This window comes from Megachile rotundata, chromosome 11, assembly GCF_050947335.1.
Source record: "Megachile rotundata isolate GNS110a chromosome 11, iyMegRotu1, whole genome shotgun sequence".
Taxonomy (NCBI): domain Eukaryota; kingdom Metazoa; phylum Arthropoda; class Insecta; order Hymenoptera; family Megachilidae; genus Megachile; species Megachile rotundata.
The window spans coordinates 12,636,852-12,657,692 of record NC_134993.1 but is presented as its reverse complement, the minus strand read 5'-3'; the positions used below and the strand labels follow the sequence as shown (position 1 = coordinate 12,657,692).

Genomic DNA, 20,841 nt, shown 5'->3' with positions numbered 1-20,841 from the left:
CCATTGTATTTTCATAAAAACGGCTTCTCGGTTCATGAATATTAGTTTTACACACGTGATTTTCAACGTTTCTGAATAAGATCACGTTTGTGTTAGTGAGAATTTTTAATGCATTTATGAATACACCAGTATAGTTCAGTTCGTTTGCTTTCAAGAACACGTAACTGGTTGTTTCTTCAGAAACATGGCTGAATATCGTTTCAGTGGTGTGGTGAAATTGTGTGTATAAAATTATTAAAACGTCATTTTGGTCTTAAACAGATTTACGCACCAGTAAAATGACATCGATACATTTTGTTGCGCATCCTTTACCAGGAACAGATGATCAATTAAATGATAGGTAAGGGAACGTATCCATTATCGGTTTCCCATTAATGTATCTTTTTGGTATGTCTGTCTCTTCTTCGTATTGAAATCATTCGTTCGTTGTTCCTGTTTGAACATGTTTCTTCATTGCAATCAGCATACATTTCTTTCGTTTTTCCCTTCGTTTTTATATTTCGCAATAGCGATATTTACTTTAATACCGATATCTTCAACGAATAATTGAATAATTTTACATTTATCGTTTGAAAGTTATGAGTTTATTGTCACATTATCTCATTTATGTTGAATAATAGGCGTGTATGTATCGTTTGTAAAATAAAATATTGTATGTAAGGATTTAGCAGTCACTGTTACACTTGTTTAAATAAAAAAAATGTATATATGCATGCATATGTAGTACAGATATAAAAAAGGTATTTACCTTTAGTTTTTATTATACATTGTATCTGTAATTTATATGAATAAATATCACAATTTTTTTCAATGTATTAAACGATATTTCATTATAAATGTGATTATGTTTGTTAAATACATCTGATAAATTGAGTTGTTTATTTTTATTTTAACAGTTAATACGTTACTTAATTTTACACAATATTGCATAGTTCTTTTATATTGTTATATATAGTACATTTATTATTTTAATCATATTTTGTATATATGTATGTGTCTTACCTTTTTATTACATTTATAATAAATTAAAATAAAAGTAATTTTATGTTCGTATTACATTCATTGAATGTTAAAGGAACAAATTAATAATGTTAATTATTCATTGTAATAATGATACAAATGTTATTATTGGTGTATTTAGTATATTGTAGAGAATATAAAATAAATTATAATAGATATACAGGTGTAGCAATGTAATTATTCATTTAACATTTTGATAAATACAAATTTATTTAGGTTAAAGGAAGTGGCAGAAAAAATCAACAGATATGGCTTTGTGACATTACCAGCATTTAATGGATTGAAGATCGCAGTAAAGCGTATTGTTGTTGGACCAACACACATTGCCCTTCTTACTGAAGATCATAAAATTTGCAGAGTTGCGTTTACGGTGTTGTCAGACCGATTGGACTTAAGCAAAAATGAACCAAACAGAAAGTAATTAATAGATATGCTGTATTTAAGACTTGTCTTGTTGTTACCGTGATATAATTATCATAATTACATAATATATTTTTATTGTAGCACAAATAAAAACCATGTTGCCAATTCCAATTCAGCACCAAGCAGTGGTAACAGCAGTGGAAGTGGAAGTAGAGCAGGAATGTCTAGATCGCGCACAAGAATTATGCGTGGAAGTTCTGCAATTCGTGGAAGTGGCAGCAGTGGAGGTAGTAGTAGCGGTGGCAGGATAGGGCCTCCAGGTGTAATTATGGGCGGTGGAAGTGGTAGTAGCTCCCGTCCTATTGCATTGGTACCTGCTCCATTTGTTCCGGAAGATCTCATTTCACAGGCTCAAGTGGTTCTGCAGGGAAAAAGTCGCAATCTTATTATTAGAGAATTACAGGTGTGTTATTATTGTTTAAATAAAATTATTTGAGCCACATTCAGCATTAAGGATTTATTTTATATATTGGAATATATTTTATAGCGTACAAATTTAGATGTAAATTTAGCAGTAAATAATTTACTGTCACGAGATGATGAAGAAGGTGATGATGCGGAAGATGCAGCAGACACATATGTTCCAGAAGATCTTATTTCATTGCTAGATGGTGGATTTAGTAATGATCATTCTGTTATACTTGACGCAGACTCTATGTTTTCTGAAGATATGCTTGGGTATACAGGAATGAGAAAGTAATTACTTTTTTATTGCATTCAGTTTTTTTATTAAAAGAAATGGCTATATATTTTTATATCTTTTTAGCCGTGGAAGTTCATCACGCAGAATAGGTAATGATAGGGAAGGTGAACGTGCATCTGAACGGGACCGTGATAGTTTCAGTAGATGGAGGGATCGTCAGTATTGTGGACCACGGCGGTGGTTAGAAACAGCGCTTAAAGAATCTTGGGAAAAAGAGTCAGGTAGTAATCTATGGACAAAATTTTCTTTTGCCTTCATCGACTCATAATTGTTAATATTTCAATTTTTTTTCTATCTGATTAGATAACAAAAAGAAAGAATTGGCATCTCAAAGTCCATTATGGATATCAGAAGAATTGGAGTGGTGGCATGAACGTAGCAGCGATCCTGCTCCTCGTTTTGTACAAATTGCCTCACTGTATAGTGAATTAATTGCTGTTTCTGCCGGTGGACAATTATATCAATGGAAATGGTCAGAGTCTGAACCATACAAAGATCCAGAAGTAAGTATTCAAAGAATTTATTTCATTGCTGGATAGAAAACTTATTTACAAAAACTTATTTCAGAATCCAAATATACATCATCCAAAAGCTCCATGGTTAGCAATAACATCAGAAAAGATAATTAACATATCTGCAACAGCAATTCGTTGTTCTGTTAGCACTGAAAGTGGCAAAGTAGCTACTTGGCTTGATGAGCTTCTGGGACATGTTGCTTCTCGTCTTGAACATCCAGCTCAAACTTTTACTGAATTTACATTGGATAAAATAGTATCTCTTCATACTTGTGCTTTGTACACTGTTGCCAGACTTGAAAGTGGTGCATTGTATTGGTGGTGAGTTAAATTGAGTAAAGCTAATGTCTTTTGTCCTTTATGACAACTATATAAATATATTTATATTTATAGGGGTGTCTTACCGTTTGCCCAACGTAAAAAGTTATGGGAAAAATATAAAGCTAAATCACGTAAACACAGACCATCTACGATATCAAATGATATCAGTTATGGAACCCACGTTTGTATGAAAAATAGTCCTATATATCAACCCGGTGCAATAGGTAAATTGTAACCTGAGAGGTGCTTTTTTTCTAATTAGCATAATTTTATGGAGTAATTATATGGGTGTATTTCTTTTAGGATTTACAATTGCCAATGGAGTTCCAAAAGTGGGGCAGTTGTTAGTAGCAGCTTGGAATTTAGATGCTAATTACAGATTCAAAATATTACCAGCTGGAACTCACTTACCTAGTGTTAACGTAGACAAACGTGAGACAAATGGAAATAATGGAACGGGTACTATAAATAAGACCAATCATAAAGAAACTGCTGATCGCCTTGATATGCCTCCACCTCCCTCGCCAGCTTCGAGCACTTGCAGTGATACTGGTAGCATTACAACAAGTCATAGTAAGAATTTCATATTATTTCTCAATTATTCCTTAAGCTTTTAATGAACATAAAGTTGAATAAGGTAAATTTTGTAGAACGACAAAAACGAGTGACGCCTCGGAACGAAGGCGAACCTGAGAGAAAAGACGAGGAGGATTGGCAATTAAAGGACGTTGTTTTTGTAGAGGACGTTAAAACTGTACCAATTGGTATGCTTTATGTAACCAACAAATAATCGATAAATTAATCGATAATATATTTAATAATATGTTTCATATTTAGGTAAAGTTATAAAAGTTGACGGTTGCTACGTTGCTGTAAAATTCTTTTCAAAAGATTCGAAGGAGAAAGAAAAGGAGATTAAGGAGAAGGATTTCAGTACATCAGATTTTAAGGATTTAACAGCTGAAGAATCAATCAAATTGCTAGCTGACTGCAGATTGTTAAGGAAAGACGAGTTACGGGTACATTGAATATTCGATAGAAATATATATGATGTGGATAAAAATAATTACAAAGTATTCTATGCATTTTTGGATTATGTTTTCAGGTAATAAAATCGTCTATGAATCCAAGAGCACCGGATTGTTTCCAAAGAACGCCTAGAAGAGTGAACATCGTGGAAGGATCAAATGATAATATTTTAACCATTGCTACAGATGGACAAGGTATTACTTTTAAAACATTTTGACATCTGTAATATTCTTAGCATAAATAGTATATTTTAATGAGCATTGCTCACAGGTATCCATGCTATACTGAAAACCGGAAATAAATTAAGTTATGTTGTATACAATTTGAGCACTGGAAGATACGTGCAAGATTGTTATATTCCATCAGATACTTCGTCCTTCTTAGGTTTACAGCCACAAAATATCAATCTGACGAGTGCAGGAGAAGTATGTTTTTACAACTTTTATTATTGAAAGCATAATTTGAATCTAAAGTATACAGAAATAATGGTCGAATATTATGTTACAGAATATTGAGTGTTCTATGATACTTAGGGATGGGAATAATACTATTTATCCATTAGTAAAAGATTGTGCTGATGCTATTCGTGATCCAAATTGGTTAGATCTTGTTCCAGTACTTTGTATTGGTGCTTCCACCATTCCTATACCAACTTGTTCGAATTCGACCAACATGAAAAATCAAGTTGCAGTTATTGCGTTAGCATTTGATAGCCTTTTACTTATGCCACGCATATTAAGATGCGATTATGATAGCGTTAAACAAGTATTCTGTAATTTAGAACAAGATCACAGTAAGTATAACAATTGTAAATATTTTTTAAATATTGTTAAAAAATGCTAATATGACATTTCATATTTTAGAAAATAATTTAGCACAACTTCAGACAATACTCATGGAACGTTGCGACGGCAATCGTAACATTTTGCATGCTTGCATCAGTATGTGCTCACCAACTTCGAATAAGGAAAATGATCAAGGTATTAAATTTATTCTTTGACTATTTCTAGCATACGATATTTACTCGGTTATCTCGATTTCAAGGTATCGAACGTGAATTAGTTTCGAACACCGTGGATGGTCCGTCCGCGCCCATTGAAGAACCAATACCAACTTTAAGTTGGCCACCGGAAGCGTTCGATAATACTTCAGGTGAAGAAGATAGCTTACTTAGCATCGGTGCTGCCAGTATATCTATGATGAATAAATCAGGTGAAGGTGTATTGAATACCTTTCCGTCTTCACTTCTCTTCATGTGATGTTATTACAAATTACTAAACAAGTATTATTTTTGCTTTAGGCGTTGGAGCAACATCTAATAACACTTACATCATTGACTCGGTTGAAAGACGAAATAATGCATTGCTTATATTGAAATATATGTGCGAAAGTAGTGTATTAGCCCCTCATTTGAAGGAACTACTCACAGCAAAGTAACTATTGTGCATTTATTAATAATTTTTACAAGATATTTTTATTATCTTAAATCTAATTGAATTTCTGTATTAATAGGGACGTTCAAGGTCAAACACCATTAATGCTTGCTGTCTCAGTCCGTGCATATCACGCAGCTCTCATTTTATTAGACACTATTCAAAGAGTTGGGAGAGATCAAAAAGAATGTTCAGCAATGATACTTCCTCCTGATGCTAATCCAGATTTATCACCATTATTTGTCACTTGTTGCAACGACACGTGTAGCTTTACATGGACTGGTGCCGACCACATCAATCAGGATATTTTCGAATGTCGAACTTGTGGCTTAACCGAATCCTTATGCTGCTGCACAGAGTGTGCTCGCGTTTGTCACAGAGGACACGATTGTAAAATGAAAATTACTTCTCCCACAGCCTACTGTGACTGCTGGGAGAAATGTAAATGTCGTGCTCTGATTGCCGGTCATCAAGGAGCTCGTTATGAGCTTCTTTGTCGACTCGTAGTGAATACCGATCTGGCCACAAAAATAAATTCAAGGGGAGAAAGTATCTTGCTGTTTCTAGTTCAGACGGTAGGAAGACAGTTAATAGAACAACGACAGTGCCGTTCTGCACCTCGGCAGCGTTCAACGTCCGGAAGTCGTAAAGGACCGTCATCCGATGGCTTGACTGCTGAAGCCAACATGCCGGATCATGACCTGGAACCTCCTCGTTTTAGCCGAAAGGCTTTAGAAAGATTATTGAACGATTGGCCAGCTGTTCAATGCATGATAATGTCAGGAGTATCCGTGAATAGCAATGATCAATTGTTTGGAGACCAAGGGCAGTTGTGCCGTCAAAGTGGAACTGCGTTGCTTGACAAATTCACTCACTCACTGTTAGTTAAATGCAGCGCCGAAATGCTCGACACCTTACTGACAACGTTGATACGCGAATTGCAAAACGATACTGTACCTGGGCGACAAGAGGAAGCAAATAACGTAGCACGCCGATTTGTACGATCCGTGGCTCGAATATTTGTAATCTTCACGATAGAAATGGCACCAAATACGACGAAGAGAAGAAACATCAGTCAAGCATCGCAACCCCTGATGAAATGCCGTAAAGTTTTTCAAGCACTGATCAAATTAGCAGTCGAGGAGTTGTGCGAAACTGCTGACTCATTGATAGCACCTGTCAGATTAGGCGTTGCTCGTCCAACGGCACCCTTTACATTGACCAGCTCAGCAATTGAAGTAATAAATGGCTCCGAAGAATTGTTCTCCATAGAACCACTGATACCTCACAGTGGTGTCAGCTCCCAAACTTTAGACGCTGCCTTGCAAACGCAGCAAGGAAACAATAACATCACTATCGCCAGAGATGTTTCTGCTATGGACGAAACAGAAGGCGGTGAAGGTATATTTTACAACGTTAATTATTTTTTTAAACCATACCGCTAAAATTGTTGGTTCTAATTGAGTTACATCTTGCGTATAAGCAGAAGGTCCTATGGATGTGGATGGTGACATAAGCGAGCACGAAGAATCTGGAGTTTCTGGAACCGTTCCTGGGCAACCGCTTGGTGAAATTGATAGCAATGCCGGCGGTGTAGGTGAAGAGCAAGCAGGAGACGGTGAATCCGATACAGAACTTGATCTCTTAGCAGAAGCAGAAACCGAATCAGACTCTGACGATAATCACAGCAATCAAGATGCAGCGTCTGCCCAGCGCAGTGTACAAACCGGCGCTACAGCAGGATCTGACGGTGGAATGGGATCCATTTTATTATTCCCGGAGGACGAATCTGGAGAATCGAGTCAACAAGAGGACGATGAAAGCGAAGCTGGTGAAACCGATGAACAAGATAATGAAGATTTTCAAATTGGGGACGAACAGTTGGAACGTCGAAGGTATTTTAAATAACTTTAAACCCTAATTTCAATGTATAGATATATCTGTTTTTAATATATCAAAATTTGTTACATTATTGATTACCGATTACAGTGGTTCATCCGGCCATTTACATCGTAACAATCTTGCACCCGTCTCGATGCAATGGGCGATCCGTAATCGCGAAATGAATACACGCACAGCAGGATTACGGGTAACAGGTGGCAGTAATCTTGGGTTTATTGATTCGGCTTCTTTGAGACGCACTACTGCGACGTCTGCCGTTGCAGCTGCACAAGAACCCATAATAATGGGCACTACTACCAGTTGTTTAGCACGTGCATTTGGAATTGTAATTCGACAGATAGCTGATCTTTTAGTTATGATGCAAGATTACAAAATGCAGGCACCTTCTTTGCCACGATTGATGGAGATCTCTTACCAAGATGCACTGAATCTACAGGTATGATTTTTTTAGTAAACGTAGTAAGAGTCTAAGCGGATACAATATAAGTACTTTGAATAATTACAGATGTATCTGGAAGCGCATTTAAAACCCACGTGGGATTGGCTACTCACAGTGATGGATGCCACAGAAGCGCAATTGAGATTTGGAGTATCATTGACACGTAGCGCAGATCCTACACACCCAGAGCATCCCCTGAACAATGCTCCATCTTTATCCGGAGGCAATTTCACTGGGTTATTGAATACAGCTGCTTTGTCTTTGACGTTACAGTCTAATGCAGGTCGGAATCAACGCAGTGGTATCGCTACGAGCTCCAATATCTCCACTCCACAAGCTTCTACAAGACTCACGGTTGGTTTTGCAGGCGTTGGCGAACCTTCAAGAAGCAGTAGAGAACGCGAAGGTATACATCTGTAAATGTATTATACTCGAATGTAACGTAAACTTGTTTTAGCTAAAAATAATTTTAGTCTTGTAGTTTTAACTGTAGACTTAATCAAAGGAAACGTTACACTCGAGTGAATTTTATTAACTAGTATGAATAACATTTTGTAAACTAGAATTAAGTATTTTTATTTTTAGGCAGCGACGCACATTCGGCAAGGCGTGAATTTTTATCTTATTGCTTGTCCTTAATGCGTGCCCACAATGGCGAACACAGAGACAGCTTGCCGGTGTTAGACGTTTCCGCGCTGAGACATGTTGCTTATGTTTTCGATGCGCTAGTGTATTACATGCGCTCGCTCTCTGAACCGATGTCATCTCGGGGAGAGACTCAGAAGGAATCGTCGAACTACTCTAGTTGGAACGATCAGGTTTGTACAGAGCTAATGAGAACGTGTGAAATACAACCATAATTTCATCGCTGTCAAATATTGTTTTTATAACGTTTTATACATCATAGGATGAAAACGACAATGACGAAGGAGAAGAATATAATTCTCCAGTACCTACCGCATTAGAAACAGACTCTGTCGATTATCCTGACTTACTTCAGGTTCCTATTTGTGGCTCTGGAAATAGCACTAATAGCACACCGAAAGGGAGGAAACATCCTTTCCTCCAAAGATCAGACTCTACGTTGTCCCTTGGTTGTCCACCCTTTGATCCATTTGATACTGTCATGAGTGAAGCTTTACCTCTAGCCGACCAACCGCATTTACTACAACCCGATTCAAGACGCGAAGATCTTTTTGGTATTCCAAGACAGTCCGCATTGAATTCAGGCTCTAATCAAAATCGATTAGCAGGATTGCCCACAAGGCTTGGTTTGTCTGCACGAGGAACTGATAATCAGAATGTTTCTTCACCTACATCCAGTCAAGTAATTCAAGGACCTGCTTTTCTGTCATCAGATGCAAAGCGTAGTTCTATGTCAGCTGGAGATTCGACGTCTGCGAAGCCAGCGGTAATATTTTGTTATTTATTTTCATTACTGTAAATGATAGCGACACCAACATTTGCTTGTATATTTTTACCAAATTCTTTTGACATATATCTATGTTATGAAACTAACGTTTGAATTTCTATGTTACAGGAAAGGGCAAAATCGTTCAGTCAGCCGAATGACCACACACTTGCCGCTGAACAAATTGATCGAGCGCCGATTATAGTTTCCACTAACAATCAAAATGAGCAAGCAGCAGGAAGTACCAAAAATAATAAGGATATATGTAAAATGAATAGAAGCGTAATCGTTAGAGCTGGAACAGTTTCGGTAAATTTAATGTTTCAAATTAAATTTGATAAAATATAAAACTGTTAGGACAAATTTCTAAATATGTGAGTTTATATAAATTTCATTTTAAAGGAATCGAACGCTAACAAGGCGGGGGCGTCAGAAATGATGGTGGTATCAAACGAGATGGAAATCGTATCGGAAGAAACTGATCCACCAACTTCAAGTCACGAAACATCTACGGCTCAGGAAACAGTTGAAACAAATCCAATTCCGACTATCGGCAGTAATATATCGCATAACATCTTACTGGGTCGTTGGAGATTGTCTCTTGATTTATTTGGACGAGTTTTCATGGAGGACGTTGGTTTGGAAGCTGGATCAGTTGTGTCTGAGCTGGGCGGTTTCTCGGTAAAAGAAGCGAAGTTCCGCAGAGATATGGAGAAGCTTCGAAATTCACAACAGAGAGATATTAATTTATTAAAAGTAAATAATCGCAATACTGTCGATAATAAAAGCTTAGGTTTTATTTTCACGTGATACATCTTCTGTTTAAGCTTGAACGAGACAGAACGCAGCTATTAGTGCAAACGATGAAGGAATTAAACACACAGTACAATTTATATAACAGGCGTGCGTCTAATACTCCGCCGTTAGCAGTAAATCGCGTTAAAGTGATTTTCAAGGATGAACCTGGTGAAGGCTCCGGTGTTACTAGAAGTTTTTATACCGCGATCGCAGAGGTTTGTAACATCATGATGAAGAGAAAAATCATGGCTGCTATTATTACAGGGAATGTCGTAATAAAATTATTTTTATTTTTGTTAAGTAAATTTAACTTGCGTACAATATAAAGTTTTTGTGACAGTTTTAATATGACTAGCGGAAAGGTGCAAGCGCGCTTGATGTTAAATAGAACAAGTCCTCATGAATTACCATAGTGATTTTGACTAACTGTTAGTTAAAATCAACTAGCTAATCTCAGTAGAATCGCTTCAATGTTTAACATTAGCACTGTTTCTGCTTGTCTTAGAAACTAATGTAAGTATATGTTTTTCATAGGCATTGCTTGCGAACGAAAAGTTGCCTAATCTCGAAGCAGCGCAAGTAGGCTCCAAATATACACAATATAACGTCCTTCAGAAGTTAAAAAGTAGAGACCGCGATCGTGAATTAAGACGACAAGTGAGTACAATCAGTAAGACTAAATAGAACGCGTTATTCTTCTTCGCTCACGGTATCTTCATTCCAGAACACTCGATCTTCTGGAAAATGTCGAGAGCCACGAAGAGCTTTGTCATTCGAAGCTCGTGTTTTCCATCCATCCACATCTGTCGAAGGAAGTAGCAATTCTGGAGCCGGTAGTTCGTCCTCCAATTCCCATCCGTTACCTGTTAGCCATCCAAGTAATGAACACTTGACCATGCATCAGCAACAACTTGGTGATAGACTGTATCCAAAGGTGATAAAGATAGTTTCTTACGTTCTACTGCTAATATAATGGGCCGATCAAGTTCAAAACATTCAGGGTAATTATTTCTTTTTAGGTTTATGCGTTACGGCCCGCATTAGCTGACAAAATAACTGGAATGCTGTTGGAACTACTCCCTGCACAGCTGTTGATGTTACTAGCCTCAGAAGACGCTCTGCGGCAAAAAGTAGAAGAAGCATTTGAATTAATCCGTAGTCATAGTCAGGAGGCAACAAGAGAAGCACTGTTAGATCTTGATGTATTCAGTTTAATTGCACGATGTGGAGCCAACAAGAAAAAGATGGAGAATAGTATTTTGGATGACACAGAAGACAACGCTCCTCTCTTTTACTCTCCGGGCAAAAGAGGATTTTACACGCCGCGCCAAGGGAGAGCCAGCTACGAGCGACTGAACGCGTTCAGAAACGTGGGCAGGTTAGTGTTACGATGGGAATAAAAATCAAACATTGTACTAAAGTATTAACTGATAATATTCTTCTTACAGACTTATAGGATTGTGTCTGTTGCAAAACGAATTGTGCCCAATATTCTTGAATCGTCACGTGATAAAATACATTTTGGGAAGACCAATCCGTTTCCATGACCTTGCATTTTTTGATTCTGTAATTTATGAAAGCCTAAGGCAACTCGTTAATGATTCTGAGACCAAGGACAGCAACAGTTTATTTTCTACCCTTGATCTTAATTTTAGGTACGTAGTCTATAATTGTTCTCTTTTAAACTGAATTTTTATTATATGTTTCATTCTGTTTCAGTATTGATTTATGTCCCGAAGAAGGAGGTGGTTCAATTGAACTGATGCCTAACGGTCGTGATATAGAAGTAACAGCGAGTAACGTTTATGATTACGTACGAAAATATGCGGAAGTTCGCATGATCAAGGTACAAGAGAAAGCTTTACGTGCTATGAGAGAGGGGGTATTCGACGTGCTACCAGAAGGGTCACTTGATGGTTTAACATCTGAAGATTTGAGACTCCTTTTAAACGGAGTCGGTGATATTAACGTTTCCGTTTTGATATCGTACACTTCATTTAACGACGAATCAGGAGAATCTGCGGATAGATTGGCAAAATTTAAACGATGGTTGTGGTCCATCGTTGAAAAAATGACACATTCAGAACGACAAGACTTGGTAAAGAATTTCTTACTCGAGTATTAATTACATTTTTTTTAAATAATTAAATTATGTTTAACTTCTTTGTTAAAAAAAATTTTGTTTTATAGTAATATGTATTATTAAATGATATTTGTTGAATTGTAAATAATGTGACAAATTATGTTTTTGTATTACAGCTATACTTTTGGACAGGATCTCCAGCATTACCCGCAAGCGAAGATGGTTTTCAACCAATGCCGACTGTGACGTTACGACCAGCAGATGATGCTCATCTACCAACTGCAAATACATGTATTTCCCGTCTATATGTTCCATTGTACAGCTCTCGTCACGTATTAAGACATAAACTACTTCTTGCTATTAAGACAAAGAACTTCGGATTTGTATGAATATATAGATTCTATAGATATAAATATATATAAATATATATAATTATATATACGTATATATATATGCATAAGATATATATAATATAATATATATTATATATACGTTATGTATATCATATATATTATGTGACCATGTTTGTGCGCAATAGCCCTAAAAAGAAGTCACATTATTGATAATGATATGAGAAAAAAAATGTTGTATGTTGTTATTTTTTTCCTTCCTAGAAAAAATTTATAACATTTATAAATTTATAAGCTGTAATTATGAATTCTGATTTCTTTTACTGAAAAAGTGGTTTTCATCATAAGATTTTATGTTAAATGTCCTCTTTAGTCTTTATAGTGATCAAATAAAACTTTCTCAAAAGTGATCAACAAATGAATAAATTAACGATACCCCATGTAATCAAGAAAATGATATTTTAAATTATTCCATCTTTTTATTTTACATCACAGAAGTATATTTTTAATTTTTGTTAGGAAGTTTAACAAAATATTATACAATTAAAAATTTGTTTTATTAGGCATGTTTAAGATGTAACATAAAATGTTGACAGGAAACTGTAGATGTTTTTTTTGTTTTTAATGCACACCAGTAATAGTAACTATTTCCCTGGATATCAGCATGTTGATTATAATACATACAACTTCGAAAATCAGACTACAACACGAGTACAGATTACAAAATATGGGATTTGATGTTTAATAACAGTGAAAATTACATAGTTTCGCGTAAAAAAACTGTTTTTATGAATGAAAATGACAATAAAATGTTAACATAAAATCACACGTAATGTAAAAGGTACAAATGTTCTTTGAACATTAAATTCTAAGGTTGAATTGCCAATTTTGTAATTGAATTTGTGAATGAAATTGGCCAAATGCGAAGGTAATAGGAAAAATAATCTAGGAATGTCTAGCTGCCTATTTCATATTGTTATATACTTTCTTTTAACATGTTCAAAATCTTGAATCTATCATAAAACAATATTAACTCCGTTACTTATTCTGCTTAGTCTTGGCATGCACTCATATAGGTCTTTTTTTCTGTCTAGGATCATAACAATACATATTTCCAAAATGATTATCATTTTGAAAGAAAATCAAATTTACAGATTTAAATTATTATTTATATTTCCTAAACAGTAAACTGAAATAGTAAAAAATAATCTATTATCTTTAATTTACTTAAAAAAAATTGCTAATGCTAATATGTATAATATAATAAATCTCATTGTTTATAAATTTCTAAAAATCGTAAAGTTATATACAATAATTATATTATCCATTATGTACTTGACAAAGTATTAATAGAAACTTATGTACAATCGTTACCTATTGACCACTTCCTGAACTGTTTTGGGGTAATTTTGCAGTTGATTGGCTCAATTGAGCTAATGTTTCTGGAGTCGCATGTGTTTTTAGGATTGAATTTTCAGCTTCTAATTGATTAATACGATCCATGAGCTCTGCTATTTTCTCCTTGAGTACTTCAACTTCCTCTCGTACAGCAAACATCAAATGACTCTTAACAAGATCCTAAAAAGCATTCCCTATTAATTCCAACATCATATTTTGCTATCTTTATTTAACAATTACCCTCAGCAAAGAATGCTTACCATGGCCTGCTCAATTTTATTATCAATCGCTACAGCACTAGTCCCTGACATACTGTAATAAAAAGTACATAAAAAAATGTATTTACTGCAATGTAGCTACCATAGAAATTAAGTTCGCAATTTTGTTAAACATTGTATATTCCTATAAAGAGAAGCTTCAAACTATTCTAGAATATATACCTTTCATTGTCTTCGAGGGTATGATGTTCATCACTGCCTTGAGTAACTTCTGTTAAAGATTCTAAAAGGGTTGTATTAGCTGATTGAGTAGCGGATCCAGCTACAATGCCTGAAATGGAGTCCTGCTCCGGATCTGGTTGATGAAACGCTATATTTCCTTGCTGTATACCGCCTACAACATTTTGGCAGTTAGCTGACACCTGTGCCACTTGCACTTGAGCATTACTACCAGAGGTTTGGGGTTGCATCTGAGATGGCGGTATCACTTGAGATTGTACCGGTGCTCCAGGAGCATGAATAGTCGAGGAAGTTTGCTGTGCACCTGTTTGAGGAACTGTGTGAATATTCTGGATGCCCTGCATTCCTTGTATGGCAGTCAATGGCTCTGAAATCTGAGTCATTGGTTTCTGGGTTTGCAATGGCTGCTGAGGCTGTTGTTGTTGTTGTTGTTGCTGCTGAGGTTGCTGCTGCTGTTGTTGAGGCTGTGGCTGCTGTTGTTGTGTAACAAGAATATTAGGTGCCTGAGATGTTGGTACAGGTGCTTGTTGAACGGATGGCTGACAAACATTTTGAACTGGCAATGACTGATTCTGTGTGCTCACTGTTACGTATGTATCTTCTTTCGAATGAGGTATATTTTGTGGAGCCGTCACATTGCTATTACCAGTCTGTGTTATAATAGGAATAGAACCTTGTGGCATACTCTGAGACTGAGTTAAATTGTTCGGATGAGTTGGTTGCAGATTAGATGGTAACGTAGAACCTTGTCCTCCTTGTTGTTGTTGCTGCTGTTGCGATGCCAATTGTTGAGCAGACGATTGAAAATATTGGGGAATTTGTGAAGGTGCCTGAACTTTAGTCTGCGTTTGAACTTGTGTTGGATTATGCTGTGCATTAGGAGGAAGTGAGTTGCTTACTGCATAAGTAGCACTAGTAACCGATGCAGGGTTACTTGGTACACCAATTGAAGTATGCACATCTGGAAGCGTGGATACTTGTCCGTTAGCATCAATACTTATACCTTTATCTTCTGATACAACTGACTGTTTAGGTGCATCAGGTACAACAATTCCACTGTCTGTTACTCCATACGATATGCATACCTCGTTCGGATCTGATACTTTAGGTGTACTAATCGCCGTTGGTTGATTGACTGATGTATGATCCAAGTAATCCATACAAGTCCATCTACCTCTTTTAAAAGGCTCAGTACTTTCAATTTTAACCACTTTAAATCTTTCATTTCTACCATGCGAATGAACTTCCCGTAGATCTGCATCTTGCTTCGCGTTACTCGATAGTAAATTAATAATATTGTTGTCAGTAACAGATGTAATGTCCAAAGTATTAATATTGCTGTCATTTACCGAATTGCTGACATTATTCCCTTCAGAAGGTACAATTGCCAGGCCATACTGAGAACTGGTAGGAATCACCGGAGCAGTACTGAGTGCAGCATTACTGGTATTAAAGAATACATCCTCCTTGGAGAAGGTATCTTCAGAGTAGCTAGGCGTTTCGATATCAATGTCGGTGATACGCGAGTGCTCGACTGAATTATCTTCCGTGTGGGATTCATCCAGATCGTCGTTCGAATCTTCGCCGGCATCGTTGCTCATGCGACTACTAACGCTTGTAATTTGAAAGGATGATGTCTTTTTCCGACACTGATTGTTAGCCGTCACGTTGCTCGAGGTGGTCAAACTAACCGGCTGGTACAGTTTCTCTGGCTCTCCTAACCGAATCGTCTCGGTGGTCGTACGATGAACTGGATTAGATGTTTTCCTACTACCATCCGATAGTTTATGCGATTTTCTGTGTACATTATCTGCCATTATTATAGGAACTTAACATTCGAGAGCCACGATCTTTGCATTCGTTGTTCTCTTGCATGTTAAAACCGACATCGCTGTTAGCCGGGGCCTTTCGGCTTCGAACTATCTGTCCCTGTCACGATCTTTGCGATTAATCCTCGAACAAACCGATTCTCACTCTTCGCGGTGATTCGAATTATATTCATATTCTCATGTTGCAGAGGTGTTGACAGTTCACCATTTCGTCAATTTCACGGGGAAGAAGTGCATTCGCTCGAGTACCGTCTACTCGAAACGAACACCCACACTTCGCGAGCGCAGAATTGTCTTTTTATTCTTCGCACCCGATTACACTACATTTAATATCACGCGTTTACACGTTACTATCTCACAATCCGATTTCTCATTATTCGTGTCCTCTCTACTCTATTATCCTAAGTGAGCAGTTTAAAAATGGCTGCCAATTCACTCACGGAATTGCCACGAATTATATCTAGAGCATCTGTGTGACTTCACAACGAAAAATCTATTTTCATCCGCGATGTAGGTGCATTACGAGAAATAAGCGTAGCTCCTCTCCTTTGACCCTTATTTAAACGAATATATATCCATAGAGATGATCCGAAGTCAACGAATCTTATTGCAACGCTACTAACATTTGTCGTTTTAACATTAATACAAGTTTTCGTTGATTTAAAAGCGGACTTACGCTTAACTGCCTGCAAGTTTTATAAAAATTATGATTTTATAAATAAACATTATCGAGATTGTAAATATAATTTGATTCGATTTTACATGACTCGAGACTTTCAATATATTAACTTTTAAAAAGCGATTAAAAAGAATATATGAAACTTTTATTTTATATCTATATACCATTGTTTCAACAATATAATATCTTTGTATATGTACAGCGAACACTTTGTTTTGAATGATCCGTCACATCTTCCACTACATGTATCTTGTATTACCCGCGCTTAAATGTCGTCACAAAACAAACACATGAAATGGAACCTTTAGATTTGTTTGGGTATTTAGAAGCCTGGAAATTCAAGATTTTGGAAGTTTGAATATTTGCAAAATTTGAGAATTTGGAAGTTTAAATAACTAAGAATCATACTTCTAAATATTAATATTTTTGCTGGTAAGAATATATAAGTTATATGAATGTTATGTTTTCATAGTTTGTTATTTAAAATTACACGTGACTTAAACATTGAAATAATTTACAGATCTTTTATTGAAATGAATCTTTTCGTTGAAGAAGAAAGACAAATTTTTAGTTTTTTACAGCAACGAAATTGTTGCTTAAGATGTTGTTTCCGTTTTCTTGGGTGGCGTATGCCAGATTGCTTTCAAGACCCTGTTAAATTTGCAAAACGTGTAAGTTATATTCATGAGTTTTTCCTACATATAATAAAATATAAATATTTGTTTTACAGTCAAAATATATTGACATAGAAGATAATTTCACTGATGATGCACTATGTGTGGCTTGCTTGGGAATTCTTCAAAATAAAACACAAGAATTAGTTATTCAAAAAGTATGTGCAAATATTTGATTCAAAGCATAGATATTCTATATAAATTTCAAATAATTTTATGAACAGATTCAAGATGAAGTACAGAAACAAAATTATGACAGTGAAACTTTTATGTGTGCATTGAAAATACCTGTATGCATTAGTATCAGAGAACGTTTGTTACATATTCAATGTGCCACTGAACTTAAACTTTCAGAAGATACATTACTGAATCTTAAAGTCAAACTTCAGAATATTAAAGATGTTTGGAAATGGGTAATGATTCCAAAAATAGAAAATGCAATTAAGAAGCGGGCAGATTTAACAACACCATCTGCATTTTTTATTGAAATTTTCCTGGCATATAAGAATAATGAAACAGAATGTGGCTCTTTGTAAGTTTATACGTTATATTTTAAATCTTTACCTAGAAGTTTATGTCAAGAATTTTTATCTTAGTTAAATAATGCTTTCAATGTCTTTGTTATAGATTAAATATGAGCAGAGGATTAAAACCAACTACAAATAAAAGGAAAAGAGAATGTAATGATAACAGATTCAGTAGGAAAAGTATAGAAACTTTAATGACCAATATTACAGATAAAGTTTTTGCTGAATATTTCAAAACTGTGTCATTTGTAACAACTGATAGTATTGAAGTAGAAAATATTTTATGCTCACACTCAAGTATTTTTATTGGAGGTAATGTTTTAGAATTTTTAATATCTAGACAGTAAATGTTTAAGATTGTTTATTTAATACATACATTATATTGTAATTTTAGGTAAATACAATAAATTATCAAGAAAACTTAGTCAAACACCATGGTTTATAAATGGAGAAAAAAAAATGCCAACATCTGTTCAAGATATAATATGTAATCCTATGATTGAAGCAGTGAAACCTCAATGTAAGTCAATATTTAAATATTATTAGTATTAATTAATCAACATGCGATTTTGTCTAATGTATAATATTATTTCTACATGTGTAGGTATTAAATTTTTATCATCTGGGAGAGAAGATGTTGATGTTAGAAATATACATGGAGGAAGACCATTTGCCATTGAATTAATTAATCCTCGAATGACAAAAATAACAGAAAACTTGTTATCAACTTTAGTCACTCAAGTCAATGAGGCTTCACGACAAGTACAAATTACGTCAAATTTAAAAATTTTATCTACACCTGATTTAAAAAAATTGAAGGAAGGTGAAAACGTTAAAACAAAATGTTATCGAGCACTGTGCATATGTCGCGATGCATCGAAAAATACAGTCTCGCTTGAAGAATTAAATAATTTAAAACGAGTGAAAATAACTCAAAAAACACCAATAAGGGTATTACATAGAAGACCTTTATGTCCTAGAGTCCGTTTAATATACGAAATGAGAGCTCGTTGGGCAAAACCTGAAGAACTAACAAATTTGTTAGACACTGCAAATGAAGATGTTAATAAGTTTTTCGTACTAGATATTAAAACACAAGCGGGAACATATGTTAAAGAATTTGTACACGGAGATTTTAAACGTACTACACCGAGCTTATGTGATATTCTCAATTGTGAAGTAGATATAGTTGCATTGGATGTGACAGGTATTAATTTAGATTGGCCATGAATTGGCTATTTAAAATATCTGTTTTTTATTGATTAACGAGTGTAAATATCACTAATTCATTTATATACTAAATAAACTTTATGAATTATTTCTTTAATGTCCTAATGTTCTTTATTGTCCCAGTAAAAAATATATTCTAATTTATTTTACAAATTGTTTATGTTAACGTGCATCCTTATTTTTTACAATCCAAAAATGCTTCTTTACAGCAGCCATAGAAATTCTTTCTGAACTTTTTCTTTTAATTAACTATAATAAAAATGAAATTATTATTTATGCAAATGAAAAAATAATCAATCTTAAAACATTACCTTTGATATAAGATCTTTAGCTCCAGGTGTAATTTGTTCTGGCCACTGTATATTTAATGTTTTTATCTTAACATAAGTTTCTTGTTGAGAATCACTAAGAAAAGGTGGCCTACCAACAAGAAATTCATAACAGAGAATACCTAAACACCAATGGTCAACATATATGTCATATTTTTGACCTGTTACCATTTCTGGTGGCAAATAATCTAATGTTCCACATAATGTATTTCTCCTGAAATCATTATCATAGTAATTTTTTTTTAATAGCATTTAAAATTTGCATAAAATATTTATTAAATACACTTACTTAGATGATGGTGCATGAACAGACCAACCAAAGTCTGCTAATTTTACATCACCTTCATATGTAAGTAATAAGTTTTCTGGTTTTATATCCCTATGAATTACATTATTTCTGTGACAATATTCTAATGCATCTGCAACCTGATATGTATACTTTGCAGACCTAACAAACAAAACAAGTTCTTTAATAAAATGAACCTATGTTCCATAAAACAAAATTAAAACTCTTTAAATAAACATACAAGTGTTCATTAAATCTTTCGTACGGTTGACGTTTTAATTCCTTATATAGTTCTCCCCTAGCAGCAAATTCTAGTACAAGATAAATACGTTTGTGATCATGAAAATATGTTAACATTTGAAGAATATGAGGATGCCTAAAAATTATATGTTATAATACATTTAAAAAATAAAGAAAGTACGCATTTATAAGTAAATTTACCTCAGATGTGTTTGAATTTCAATTTCACGCATTACTTGTTTTTCAACACGTCCCTTCATTAACTCTATTTTATACAAAGTTTTTAAAGCCACCATATACTGAGTGGTCTTTTCTCTAGCCAGGTAAACACGTCCAAACTTACCACGACCCAAAGGTGCACCAATTTCAAAATCACTTAAACTCCATTGGTACCTATAGAACAATAATTTTTGCTTTATAATTTAATAATTTTTTAATTATTATGAAAAGGATTATTTGTTTATACCTTGAGCCTCTAGCTTCAACATGCTCTTCCATTTTACATAAGGTATCATGAATAATTTCTTTGTACTCTGATGGAACATTGGGAGGAGAATTAAATACTTCTAAATTAGTCATAATGACTCGTACTTTAAGTATGTTACAAGTATCTTTATCAAATCAATTGTTCTTACAATTGCATAGAATTCCTTTCGTCTTTGCTTCAACTGACACTTTTAATTCAAACTTAAAATGAATTCGCTGACCGACGTGACATCTATAGGATTAAAATGACTAAAAATTCCATTTCGTTCCACGGTTTA

General features: G+C 34.9%; 4 protein-coding genes across 13 annotated transcripts; 2 read left to right on the top strand and 2 right to left on the bottom strand.

Annotated features, from left to right (window-relative positions):
- Nucleotides 1-201: 201 nt before the first annotated feature.
- hyd (E3 ubiquitin-protein ligase hyd) lies at nt 202-12,512 on the top strand. 6 transcript variants are annotated; one of them, XM_012295976.2, is made up of 33 exons: nt 202-340; nt 1,237-1,437; nt 1,525-1,846; nt 1,931-2,139; nt 2,210-2,367; nt 2,450-2,649; nt 2,714-2,982; nt 3,055-3,206; nt 3,286-3,555; nt 3,633-3,746; nt 3,820-4,001; nt 4,088-4,205; nt 4,282-4,436; nt 4,519-4,804; nt 4,875-4,991; nt 5,056-5,229; nt 5,312-5,444; nt 5,524-6,845; nt 6,928-7,339; nt 7,434-7,782; nt 7,852-8,068; nt 8,153-8,191; nt 8,371-8,603; nt 8,693-9,196; nt 9,326-9,505; nt 9,599-9,952; nt 10,024-10,209; nt 10,529-10,651; nt 10,719-10,928; nt 11,014-11,372; nt 11,443-11,649; nt 11,714-12,092; nt 12,254-12,512. In XM_012295976.2, exons 1-33 carry the CDS (start codon nt 279-281, stop codon nt 12,464-12,466), a joined length of 8,409 nt encoding a protein of 2,802 aa, XP_012151366.2. In that variant the 5' UTR covers nt 202-278; the 3' UTR covers nt 12,467-12,512. The 6 variants fall into 6 exon arrangements, with proteins under 6 accessions (XP_012151366.2, XP_076392898.1, XP_012151309.2 ...); XM_076536783.1 differs by having other exon boundaries at nt 8,356-8,603; XM_012295919.2 differs by having other exon boundaries at nt 7,852-8,191; nt 8,356-8,603; nt 8,693-9,056; nt 9,144-9,196.
- Nucleotides 10,265-16,100, bottom strand: LOC100883123 (uncharacterized). 5 transcript variants are annotated; one of them, XR_013039757.1, is made up of 5 exons: nt 14,266-16,100; nt 14,086-14,137; nt 13,802-14,005; nt 10,950-11,112; nt 10,265-10,857 (listed from the first exon to the last, which is right to left on the bottom strand). XR_013039757.1 is itself a non-coding variant. In XM_012296212.2 (4 exons), the coding sequence occupies exons 1-3, from the start codon at nt 16,098-16,100 to the stop codon at nt 13,802-13,804; spliced, it is 2,091 nt and encodes a 696-aa protein (XP_012151602.1). In that variant the 3' UTR covers nt 10,265-10,857. The 5 variants fall into 5 exon arrangements, 4 of the variants coding, with proteins under 4 accessions (XP_012151602.1, XP_012151535.1, XP_012151672.1 ...); XM_012296212.2 differs by lacking the exon at nt 10,950-11,112; XM_012296145.2 differs by lacking the exons at nt 10,265-10,857; nt 10,950-11,112 and adding an exon at nt 12,963-13,616.
- A 383-nt stretch (nt 16,101-16,483) lies between these two features.
- Pus10 (Pseudouridine synthase 10) lies at nt 16,484-19,319 on the top strand. The gene is made up of 8 exons (XM_003699200.3): nt 16,484-16,622; nt 16,994-17,223; nt 17,312-17,462; nt 17,522-17,623; nt 17,690-17,997; nt 18,093-18,304; nt 18,387-18,512; nt 18,597-19,319. The coding sequence occupies exons 3-8, from the start codon at nt 17,325-17,327 to the stop codon at nt 19,220-19,222; spliced, it is 1,512 nt and encodes a 503-aa protein (XP_003699248.2). The 5' UTR covers nt 16,484-16,622; nt 16,994-17,223; nt 17,312-17,324; the 3' UTR covers nt 19,223-19,319.
- Nucleotides 19,224-20,783, bottom strand: aurB (aurora kinase B). Its single transcript, XM_003699267.3, has 6 exons — nt 20,544-20,783; nt 20,279-20,470; nt 20,079-20,213; nt 19,841-19,999; nt 19,534-19,765; nt 19,224-19,471 (listed from the first exon to the last, which is right to left on the bottom strand). The coding sequence occupies exons 1-6, from the start codon at nt 20,654-20,656 to the stop codon at nt 19,385-19,387; spliced, it is 918 nt and encodes a 305-aa protein (XP_003699315.1). The 5' UTR covers nt 20,657-20,783; the 3' UTR covers nt 19,224-19,384.
- Nucleotides 20,784-20,841: the final 58 nt, after the last annotated feature.